At 29.6% G+C, this 12557-nt stretch overlaps 2 protein-coding genes across 3 annotated transcripts in view; one reads left to right on the top strand and one right to left on the bottom strand.

Moving 5' to 3' along the window:
- Positions 1 to 4300, bottom strand: part of LOC132951295 (probable phosphoserine aminotransferase) — a 21563-nt gene extending 17263 nt beyond the window's left edge. The window contains exon 1 of the mRNA XM_061023113.1: positions 4178 to 4300. The gene's annotated coding sequence lies outside the window, so the exon portion shown is untranslated. The remainder of the gene's footprint in view (positions 1 to 4177) is intronic.
- On the top strand, positions 3882 to 12557 carry LOC132951294 (pyruvate kinase-like). Of its 2 annotated transcripts, none has more exons than XM_061023111.1 (10): positions 3882 to 4262; positions 8584 to 8701; positions 8762 to 8985; positions 9050 to 9236; positions 9304 to 9513; positions 9585 to 9766; positions 10390 to 10635; positions 10703 to 10925; positions 11024 to 11180; positions 12485 to 12557. In XM_061023111.1, the coding sequence occupies exons 2-10, from the start codon at positions 8584 to 8586 to the stop codon at positions 12495 to 12497; spliced, it is 1560 nt and encodes a 519-aa protein (XP_060879094.1). In that variant the 5' UTR covers positions 3882 to 4262; the 3' UTR covers positions 12498 to 12557. The 2 variants fall into 2 exon arrangements, with proteins under 2 accessions (XP_060879094.1, XP_060879093.1); XM_061023110.1 differs by lacking the exon at positions 3882 to 4262 and adding an exon at positions 4551 to 4835.

The following is a 12557-nucleotide window of genomic DNA, read 5'->3' as shown; positions in this document are numbered from 1 at the left end:
TGTTATATAGTTATCTAACTATATAAATGTGAAATAAAAATCACTGTACAGGCTAAACTCTGGAACTACTTATTAGATCTTCTTAATTTTTTTTTTAAACAAAAGAGTATTTCACTGAAAAGGTTTCTATGAAAGAAAATTTTAGGAAAATCTACCGGAAAAGTAGGAAATCTGGATGTCAAAAATACATTAGTTGCGCCATCTGTCCAGAAAAAAATAAACTAAATAATGAAATAAAAATTTAGTTTATTGTTTCAGATTAAAATAAATATTGATTTGTATTATTATCTTTTGTCAATATATATATATATATATATATATATATATATATTAATGTTTGTAGATTAGACCTTTGAAAAGACGATAGACTAATTTAAAAAGGGTTGAATTTGGTTTTTTTTTATTCATCGGATTTTAGTACGGTTAGGTCAGGATAGGATTTTGTATTAATTGATTATATTAATCCACCGTAGGTGGAATTAAGTAAAAATGACAAACTTTGTATAACTTTGATCCTTTAGAGTTAAATCATACACTTTCGTACAAACAGCACGGTGTCCGCGATCTACTGCAGGTAGATTGCCTACCTCATAATGTACTGCTGCGAATCAGAATTTTTATTCCGAGAAACAGAAATGTTAAGATAAATTTTGAACACCATACACCGAATATTAAATAACCAACTGAACAAAGTTTGAGTCATATAGAGATAGTACATTTATCGGACAACGAAGTGCACGGGATCAGCTAGTATGATATAACATTTAAAAAAGATGTCATAATTTAATCATTATTTTAATGTATGCGTATTGTGTACCTAAATACTTACACACTGACTTAGGTACCTATATTATAATAGAATCTGAATAGTGAAATAGTCATGAATACAGATTAAATCTAGATAAACATTATTAAAAGTAGGAACTTACATATATATAATTGTTACACAATTATTAAGTCAATTCAATTTAATCCTATCTATCTATACATTTTACGTATACTTGTTGTATAATGATGCGTATGATCATAATATCATTACACTACCTACTATAGGTAAACATGGGCTATAGCCTATTATTTTTTCGGCACACAACATATATTCTAAAAATGTAAATAAAATAATTTACGGGATGGGGGCTGAACATGGGCTATAGCCCCCTTAAGCCTCCCATTCTACGCCTATATAGGTAAATGTATATGTATATACACTTAACAGTATACCTAGCTATTTAAATTAGTTGTACAATACCTAACTAATAATCTAATACTCATATATATTTTTCATATTAAATTATTTAAATTGCAGTAGATCCTATGAATAATTTACTTCGCCTGGTCTAGAGTTATTAGCTACTTCTATCTTTCTTAAAACTAAAAACTCACAAAATCATTAAGTACCTAATATTTACATAATGATTTAAAAGAAAACAATTATTTAATATTATATTAGATTAGTGCAATTAATTAGGACCTTTGAACAAGTCACTCCCACTCTCTAGCTTTTTTTATTTATCGTTTAATTTAAGATACTTTAGACACTTAAACCATACATTATGTCATTATTTGACCACTTATATTTTATTGAGATAAATTAATTATTAAAACAGAACAAGTTCATTTATTTAATACCGGTACAAAAGTAACAAAAAATAAACAAAAATATTAAAATGCATTAAAAGCTACCATGTTGATATTTCAATTAATGATTTAACTTAATAATTACCAACTTAATGAACTGTCATTAAAAATTAATAATCTTTAGATTAAATATCTAGGTATTAACAATTAACATCCAAGCAAACGTAATTTATATAAATACATTACATTTAAATAACCGATTATTGATAAAACCCTCTCGTTGGTAGTTTTAAAATTAAAAACCGAGTAAGTCGCTCTGCTGTGTATCTATAGTAGGTTTTAAATTTTATTTTAATCAATCTTAATTTTGGACGGAAAATAATAATGTTATTGTCACACTGAATAATAATATGAATGTTATTATTTACTAATATTGTTCCATCAAAATGGTCGTATAAACGGGACTACGGGAGTCGGGTCGTCGGGACTTCAAGTAATTATGGATAAACGGAACACCGAAAAACATCATAGATACCTATTCCGAAGTACTTCAAGGACCTAGGCACCACTACACCAGTGCCGGATCCAGGGCTTAATTTGGGAGGGGGCAAAAGTACAAAAGTACAAAAATTGGCTTAACACAGTGTAAAACATGGGGAAACTACGGCGATTGGGGAGGGGGAAATGCCCCCTTTGCCCCCCCCCCCCAGGATCCGCCAATGCTAGGAACCGAACAAGCCTATATTATACTGAACAACCTCCTCTACGGCAGATAGATATTAATGTGTTCCATATAATTATGATCTATCTGTATATTATATAAAAGCCAAATATCACTCACTCACTCATCGCTACATCTCAAAAATTACAAAACGTATGAACTTGAAATTTGGAATAGTGGTTCCTCTCATAAGCGTGCGCACAGGGGGGGCCGGGTGGGCCATGGCCCAGCCTGCGAGACCTACCGAACTTTGTATACATAGTAATACTAATACATGATCTAAACATCACGATTGACGATTTTTTAAATCATAAAACATTAAATAAGTCGGTGAAAAATAACATTGATATTTGATACTCAATGATAATAAATAATAATAAATTATTGTCTTTAAAAATAAAATTGATAACATATTACCATTACAGATTGCGAAATTGTATTTATTTAAAATTTAAAAATGTGTTGACAATCAAAATATTTCTTATTTAATTTTTAAAAAATATGTATCTGTTTTTTATCATATGATTTATGCCGTAAATAGTGGGTGATTATGAGTAGGTAAATTAAAGTATGTAAAATTTTAATTGTTTCTTCCATCGGAGTTCCGGTTTCTTAATCTTTACTGACTTAGCCCACCCTGCCACAAATGTCTGCATACGCTTATGGTTGGTTCCTCTAATGAACTAGATGTGCGATAAGAAAGAATTTTTTGAAATTTGCATTTTAAAGAGGTGCACAAACCAGGAATTTAATCAAAAAATATAATTCCGTTTACAATTACCTAGGTATATAGATATTAAACGTTTTAATCGAATGATAATGTTCAACGTTATAAAGAATTTAAACGTTATTCAACATATGCGTTTAAACGTTTTACGTTTTTGTTTATAAATAACTAGCTGATCCCAAATTTAAATATTATATTATTGTATTACCTATATGGGCTATAACCGTGATTAAAACATCGCCAATAAAAAATTCCAAGGCTACACCAATGCTCTACCGTATACCGAAAAACCCTTATATTAGTTTAATAAAAGTTAAAACAACTTATACAATGTTAATTACAGTTGAACTTTGGTACTGAACTCGACTGTATCTATTTTTTAATAACAATTTTATTTGAAGCCGTAATATTCGATGGTCACTGGACGATGGGTGAGTGGAGGATAACGTACCAAAGTGTCGTCTTGTTGAAAAATCACGAATGTAGATGAAGTCATGAAGATGTAAAACACGATTTAAGATTAAGATACTTAAATCTTAATATCTTATTATTTTAATGAAAAGTCAAAAATATCGTTATCACTTATCAGTAACAGCCGGATGTTATCAGCAGCTGATTGGCATAATATTCGGTTTCGCGTACAATATGAACATACAGTCGGTATTTAGTATTTTCTATTTTGCGATTGTATTTTTACGCAATCGCGGTAACAACAACAACTACTAACAAGAGTCCTGTACTTTATACGTCTTGGAACGATAGCAATAATTATTATTATATATATTTATTAATATATTAATAGTTAATTGTATTGATTCACCGACGTCTCACCTTGATTGGGCCAACCGGGTTAATTAGATAACTTATCTGTGTTGTTGCCGTTCGAATACTATAGGCCACCGAAGCCAGCAAGTGAAGACTATTACTATATATATAGAAAAAAGCCGGTCACGCTTACAAAAATATCGCTGGAAACATCGAAAACGGAAATAGAAAAACGTTACCACATTCACTCAGTCAGCGGCGCTCCGGTACACACGGTCGATTTTTGTCCGGATTACTTTTGGGAACAACGCTGAACGCTCCTCTCGTTCACCCGCTACCCGATCGATCGAAATCGTTTTTCGTAAAACATAATAATATTAACGTACTTGATTATTATTTCCAATCGCCGGTGTATCTGTGTGTGCGCCAAGTTCCGTATCCCGTCAAACGTCCTTAACAATCGAAACCAACGTGAGTATCAGATGAAACTAATTTTATAATATTATTTTATATTACAGGTGATACCTAATTAATATAACATAATTTTTTTACGCACCGCTTGTCTCGCCTTGCTGCTGTCAAGTGGGCAATCTGCGTATAATATTATGCACGGTGCATCCGTGCCATCGTGGTGTATTGGTTTTGCTCCGTGACATTGCGGTAACCTTGAAACCCGCAAATGGTTTTCCACCCATTTAATATTGTAATATTTTCCGCGGATGCTAAATAGTAAATAGGCACTTATACGATCGTCACTAGCCATAGAATCAACGTGCACAGTGCACACTCAATCGCGTGTCAATATTCACTCGTTTTACAAATCGTTTTCAATTTTTTTTTTTTTTTTAATCGTCTGCACTTATCTTTTCTCTTCCCCCTGCCGGTCTCATCCGTGTTTAAATGCACCGTGTGTCGACAGTCATCTCGCGTTTCGTGACTGACAGCTGTACAAAAACTTCTCGAGCCGCAAGGGCCACAACAACGGTCTCCAGATTTGCTTGTTACCCGAAACGCATGCAATCCAACTACGTTGCACCACTCGAGGTGTATAATCCTGAATAAACTGTTTGATTCATAGCAAAAAAATGGGCATCTACTGATCCTACCTATGCTGTCCTCAGTATCGTATCTATTATAGCGGGTTGAAAATCTGCTATGAGAAACACAGCTCACGCTGTTCTGTGGTCTTAATTCTATTTTTTTTTTCATGCATTTTTCACCTTTTGTTCATTTTTGTATCTTTTATTGTTGTTTTTTGTTCTTGAGTAACCTACTCAGAATATGACTGTAGACTGACAGGTATCTACCAAATATAGGTAATACAATATATTATAGTACAATTCATTCAAGGAGAATTAAATTCGATCCTCGTAATTATTTTGTAAAACAGAATTTTGTTTTATGAAAGTTTTACTGTATAATATTATAATTTTATGTACCTATAGCTTGTCTCTATAATTATTATTAAATTAATATACCCACTGAAACCTGAATAAAGAACATAAATTAGGTACAAATATTAAAACTAATTAATTTCTATAGATTGCCTACCTACTTAACACCTCATAAAAATAAAGTTTTAATACAGACTTAATTGTTAGGTTTTAATATTCTAATAGCAATCATGGTATATAATAATTATATTTGTGTAATAGTTCATATTTTAATTTATGTATGTAAAAATGCACAATGTATAACATATTTGATATTACTGCTTATTAGAAACATTTTTACTCGAAGAAAAATGTTTAATATAAAAAAATTAGGTACCTATATAAGTTTTTCAAATTATATAAGGCTTTGAACTCAAATAATACCTACCTATATTATAATCTAATAAATAAATTAAGTTTTGACCTTGAATTCTAAGGTTGTACACTTGTACCTACCTATTAATTAATGATAATCGAGCTTGATCCTAGAAATATCAAGTGTACCCAGCTTATCTTTAGAACAATGTATTAAAATAATGCATTTTATGTTTGTATCTACAGATAATTTATTTATTGGTTTCGTGTGGTGTTCAAATTACCTGTGTCATAAACAGGGTTTGAGACTTGTTGCATTTGAATATTATTTTATTATGTCTGTAGAATATTCAATATTAGATTCAAATTTGTTTTGGTACAAACTTAAATACATAAATGTATTTTGCATATTTTGCCGTTTTTTTAGGCTTAACAGATTTTAGCAATTTAATTGTTATTTTAGCATATGTACAAGTTTATTTTAAGTAAATACATTTTGATAGTTAACATTATTTATATATTTTTACTGTTGAGCGACAACCAATATATACATATAGTACGATTCATAGCATAATGTTTCATTTGTTTTGTACCTTTGTAAAATTAAGTTTGGTGAAGTCAGGCAACATTGGGTTACCCAACGTTAACAATAAAACTATAAATTTAATAAATCAAGATTTTTTATTATTATTTAAAAAAAATGTTAGTTGCATTTGTGCATGCATATTTCCAACAATTTTAGTGCATTAAATCCCGAACCCTAGTCAAATTGCTTGACATGAATACATGATATACATTTCATATCTAGATTGTGCAGTCGGTATTTTTAAAACGTTAATCGCTTTATCATTAATTTATGTTGACAATATTGATCTCTTAGTTTTTATTTTTTATCCAACTGCAGAATGATTTATTGCCACATGCTAAATCTTTAAATATGTGTTATCTACCTATATTAGATATAAAAAGCAGGTAAGTGGATTTCGCTCTGCTGTACAGTAGGTTAAGAGTGGGTCAATGTATAATGGATTGTATTAAACTTGAATTCAATGATGTAATATTATTCTATGAGAAAAACGGTACCGTGCGGAGACGGTTTATCAGTCTGGATTTTTTATATTATTAATTATTATAGCCTATTAATTGAATTAATATTATTATTATTTTTTATTCGCTGATCTGGCGATAAACAAAGCGTTAGAAATTAAAATCCCATTTTTAGCCGCTTTTCGTAATTTGTCGGTGGTTTTTCCTGTGACATTAAATAACTATTCAGAAAATTGAAAAATGACCTCTCTAAAGTACTATCTTGGTCCAATTTTCTAAAAGATAAGGTACTATATGTTGAAATCGAAGCACTCCTTCTGGTAGACATTTTGTATACAGGATATAAAAAAAATAAAAATAAACTCCATTATGAAACCACTAGCTTCCTAGCTCCACTCAGAATATAAAATATTAAAAATGAATAAATATGTTTAAATTTAGTACTTATCAGTTACCTTCTTACCATTTGCTGGTATACAGATTACCTTGTTTATTACTTTTTCAGATTTTGAGCGGAGCTAGGAAGCTAGTGGTTTTACAATGGTGTTTATTTTTTTATTTTTTATATCCTGTATACAAAATTTCTACCAGAAGGAGTACTTCGATTTCAACATATAGTACCTTATCTTTTAGCAAATTGGACCAAGATAGTACTTTAGAGAGGTCATTTTTCAATTTTCTCAACAGTTATTTAATGCCACGGGAAAACCTACTGACAAATTCTAACACTTTGTTTATCACCGTAGCAACGAATAAAAAAATTATAATATTATAATATTAATTTAACTTAAAGGCTATAATAAATAATAAAAATTTAAAAAATCCAGACTGATAAACCGTCTCCGTTCAGAATTGTTTTTCATATACAATGATATTATATCATTGAATTCAATTTTAATACAATCCATTATACATTGACCCACTTATAACCTACTGTACAGTAGAGCAACATCCACTTACCTGCTTTTTTTTTATTTAAAATTGTAAAAATACAACATTCATTAAATGAAAAAAAATTATATGAATGTGTATGAGTCACATGGAAAACCCGGGTACTGACAAGTGGTGGGAAAATAACTGATACTATATGGTAGGCCTACCTTAAATTTAAATATTACAAAATATTACAATTTGTGTAGCCTGTAAAAAAAAGTAAAAAGTAAAATATTTATTTATTTATAAAGTATAAAAAGTTCTCTCATTATAGTTCAATAATCATGACTGTGATAGGTAGTTAATTTTATATTATTTAATCTATAATTTTCAAAATTTAAAGTATATTAAGCAAATTTTGCTAAATTGTGTGTTTAAAATGCCGACATAGAACCAATGAGTATATTTATGATCTCTCAACCTTGCACTTCATAAAATACATATTTGTTTTAGTTAATATAATTACATAATAATTAGTCTCAATAACTTTTGTCTGAGAACAAATTTAGTTTTAGATAGGTATAGAAAAATATTTAATTTAAATATAGAAACGAATGATAGGTACCTATCTTATTTTAATATTCTCCGTTAATAAAATAAATTCTGATTACTACCTAGGTATTTAACTATAGAATACAAACTGTCTGAACTTGTAAAAAAACAAATTAAAACTAACTTGTTTAACCTTACAATGTATGCCAAAATCCTAATGAAAAACCACGTGTTTTATTTTGGCATAGTTACAATAGATTTTTTTAATTTACCACTTATTCTGGCTAAAATACCATTTGCAAACAATCTGGCCTTGTGCTTGACATTTCTTCAATTAGACTTGATTGTTGTACCATGTTCATTCAATTTTATCTTATTGTTGGCCGTAATTCTATTCCGTTTAAAACCCACAGATTAAAATTATGCAATTTTTTTTTGAACAAAATAAGTTCTTTACATACTAGTTACAATAAGTTAACTTGGCCAGTTTTCTGCGATCAACCACACAGAGTCTGTTTAAGTTATTCAGTTAATTTAATTAATAATTTACTATTAAAATTGTTTTATTATAGATGGCTAACTCACAACTATTACATGATAACACTACTACTCACTTGGATTATATGAGCACCTTAGACATCGATGTTGAAGCACAATTTGTTCGCCTGTCTGGTATCATTTGTACTATTGGTAAGTTTTATTACTTCAAGGGTAGCATTAAAAAATATTAAACAACTTTGATTCTTCCAGGACCTGCTTCGGTTGCTGTGGAAACACTCGAGGACATGATTGACTCTGGCATGAATGTTGGTCGCTTGAACTTCTCTCATGGTTCACATGAATATCATGCAAACACAATTAAGAACTTAAGACAAGCTGCTGAAAACTATGGCAAGAAGATTGGTGTTTACAGCCCATTAGCTATTGCTCTAGATACCAAAGGACCTGAAATAAGAACTGGATTGTTAGAAGGCGTGAGTAAACTTAATTTTAAAACACATTTTTATATTATCTTATTTTTGCATGATAAAATTTTAGGGTGGATCAGCTGAAGTTGAACTGAAGAAAGGTGAACAAATCAGTTTATCTACAGACAAGGCATTTGAAAACAGTGGTAATGCCACTAAAGTGTATGTTGACTATCCTAACATAACCAAAGTGGTGAAACCAGGCAACCGAGTATATGTTGATGATGGTCTTATTTCCTTGATTGTCAAAGAAATTGGTAAAAAGATTAAATCAATAATTTACAATTATAACTCAAATGTAACCATGATAATTCAACTTTTTAGGTACCAACTTTATTGTGTGCACCATTGAAAATGGTGGTTCATTGGGCAGTCGTAAAGGTGTTAACTTACCTGGTGTACCTGTAGATCTACCAGCAGTATCTGAAAAGGACAAAAGTGATTTGAAATTTGGTGTTGAACAAGGTGTAGATATGATTTTTGCATCATTCATTAGAGAAGCTGCTGCTATTAAAGAAATTAGAGAGATATTGGGTAAATATTGACAACAATTAATAATTATAGCAACTAAATCAATGAAAATTAATTTAATTCAAATTTTATAGGAGAAAATGGTAAAAACATATTGATTATTTCAAAAATTGAAAACCACCAAGGCATGAAAAACTTGCAAGAAATCATTGAAGCTTCTGATGGTATTATGGTGGCTCGTGGTGATTTGGGTATTGAAATCCCGCCAGAAAAAGTGTTTTTGGCACAAAAAGCTATGATTGCACGTTGTAACAAGGTAATTACCATAAAAAAAGTGACTAGTAACTTATAAGTTATAGATAGAGTTGCCATTCATCCCAGTAAACTGGAACTGTCTCGGGTTTTTGATTCTGTTCCGGTGTCACCCAAAAAAAGGTTTGAGACGCCCCTATAAGTTGTGGTAAAAACAGAAATTATTTAATTTCAATGATTTTATTAAATAATAATTATTAATTATAATTTATCATCAACAAATAAGAGAAAAAGAATTGGTATTATAATCATTTTTTTTTTTTAAATGTTATAACCTATTAAATAATTGTTATTACAATGTTTGTTGCATTTTTATTATGTATTGCAACTTATATTGTATTAAATAATATGTAACCATAATATTTTTAATGTAATTTGCAATCCTCCTAATAGAAAGATTGAAAATTTACCTGTGCAAAAAAAAACTGCTTAAAAATTATTATACCTGCTATTGATAAACTAAACATTTTAAAATGTATTATTTTCACATCACTATTAAAATTAATATTTAAGTTATTGATTCTCTACAGATTGATTCAAATTTGAAATTGATTACTTATTTATAATTTTAGTTGTATTGGGTAATATACTACCACTTAATTCTCATATCTATTTGAATATATACAGGCTGGAAAACCAGCTATTTGTGCAACTCAAATGTTGGAGTCTATGATTAAGAAACCACGTGCTACCAGAGCAGAATCATCTGATGTAGCAAATGCCATCCTTGATGGAGCTGACTGTGTTATGTTATCTGGAGAAACAGCTAAAGGTGAATACCCATTGGAGTGTGTACGTACTATGGCTACCATCTGTAAAGAAGCTGAGACAGCTGTTTGGCAGAAACAACTCTTTGCTGACTTATCCTCTGCTGTGAGTTACTAGAAAAAGATAAAAATTTTAGTCCATTTTCTAATCATACATATTCAAATTATTTAAGGTTAATTTGCCTTTGGATGCTTCACATACAACTGCTATTGCTGCCGTAGATGCAGCTAATAAAAGCAAAGCTGCTGCCATTGTTGTTCTTACAACATCTGGCCATTCTGCACATCTCATTTCCAAATATCGCCCACGTAGTCCTATCATAGCATTGACCAGGAATGTCCAAGTTGCCCGTCAATGCCACATTTATCGTGGTATTCTACCTCTGTTTTATAATGGTAAGTACATAGATCTGCGATTAGTAATTACATATTAATTTCAACTGATACATAATACTATTATTATCATGTTTGTCTGAAAAATTATATTATTTTAGAACAACCATTAAGCGACTGGTTGAAGGATGTGGACACCCGTGTAGTGCACGCCATTAAGTTTGGTAAGGCCCGCGGATTCATTAAAACTGGAGATCCAGTGGTAGTCGTTACTGGATGGAAGAAAGGTTCTGGATACACCAACACTTTACGCATTGTGTATGTACCTGAACAAGAAGAATTTTGTTTTACACCTTAATAGTTTATATATTATAAAAAAAAACACGATGGGCAGGCACTAGGTTTTAATATTTAAAGAGATAATTAGACTAAACTATAAAAACTAAATTAGTTACAAACAAATGTATTCCATGGTTATTTATTGGTTATAACGTTATGTTAATAAGTTTCGTTGTTTATGTTGTGTCTCACCAGGGAGGTTTTTAATTTTATTACATTTTCTGATTTTATTGCAGTTAAAAATTTTTTGAAAAATATACTAAGCCCAAGTTCATCTTAAATTATGAATACATTGAATAATTGTGTGTATGGTTATTTAAAACTAAAACAGACACAAAGCGTGTAAATATATATTTCCATCACACAATGTATTCATTTTTAACTAGTATTTTAAATATTAATTACAATTTTGCTTGCTTTTTTGTATTCTGCTGGTATTTATTTAACTCTGTACTTTCGTTTTCAATGCCTACTTGTGTGATTTATATAAAATGGTGTTCAATCACTTGACATACAATTGTAATGTGCTTATGTTATCATTAAAACTATTTAATAATTTATTTGCTTTTGGCTGACGTTCATTTAATGAAATGCTGTGGCCTCTATAAAATATATACTATGCAAAAATGTATTTATATGCGACATTATAACATAACGCTTTTGTAATTAACTTTGTTGTGCTTATTATGAATTGTTTGATAGGTTCATAGGCTATTTTAGTCGATATAATATTATATCTGTGTCTGAACATAAATACATAATATCATATTAGGTCTGCTGATTGATTAATTAATTATATACAATGAACTTATTATTTGCCTTAAGTAATTTTGCAGGTATATGATATGTATTGAGTAACAGCTTTTAAGAACATCTGATCTCTTGGTTATTGAGTAAGAATAATTTTTTTGGTGAATCATTTTACAATGTAAATTACAAAATTATGCTAACCTTAAACCCTACAAAGAATAATATATTTTCCATATTATAACCATGTGTTATATTATATGTATTAGTATTTAAAAACATTTTTGTTTATTTTCTTTTGTAGTACCCTTGTAGACAAATAAATTTCTTTTAGATGATAATATTGCGTTATAGCTTTTCACATAAAATATTTGATATATCTTGTACTTACTGTTTATACTTTTAATTATTATAATAAAGCTTTGCAGTTTAAAAATTACTAATATTATTTAAGGAAATATTATACTAATATGGGCATCATACAATAAATGTTATAATTTAGTGACGTTAAGAACTTATTGTTTTTTTGTTTTCAGTAACGTGGAATGAGGTTCTCCAAAATTGGCTAGTATACTGCAATAAAAAAAAAATTAAAAAAACCGTTTTTTT

The sequence above is a fragment of the Metopolophium dirhodum genome, chromosome 8, assembly GCF_019925205.1.
Source record: "Metopolophium dirhodum isolate CAU chromosome 8, ASM1992520v1, whole genome shotgun sequence".
NCBI classification, from domain to species: Eukaryota; Metazoa; Arthropoda; class Insecta; order Hemiptera; family Aphididae; genus Metopolophium; species Metopolophium dirhodum.
Note: the sequence above shows the minus strand (reverse complement) of the source record. Positions and strands in the feature narration are given on the sequence as shown.

Excerpts from the sequence above, each read along its gene's own strand:
- LOC132951294 (XM_061023110.1), top strand. The coding sequence starts at position 4,692 with ATGCACCGTGTGTCGACAGTCATCTCGCGTTTCGTGACTGACAGCTGT. Across the intron at positions 8,702-8,761 it reads TGGTATCATTTGTACTATTG|GACCTGCTTCGGTTGCTGTG; the intron begins GTAAGTTTTATT and ends TGATTCTTCCAG. Across the intron at positions 10,926-11,023 it reads TCTACCTCTGTTTTATAATG|AACAACCATTAAGCGACTGG; the intron begins GTAAGTACATAG and ends ATATTATTTTAG.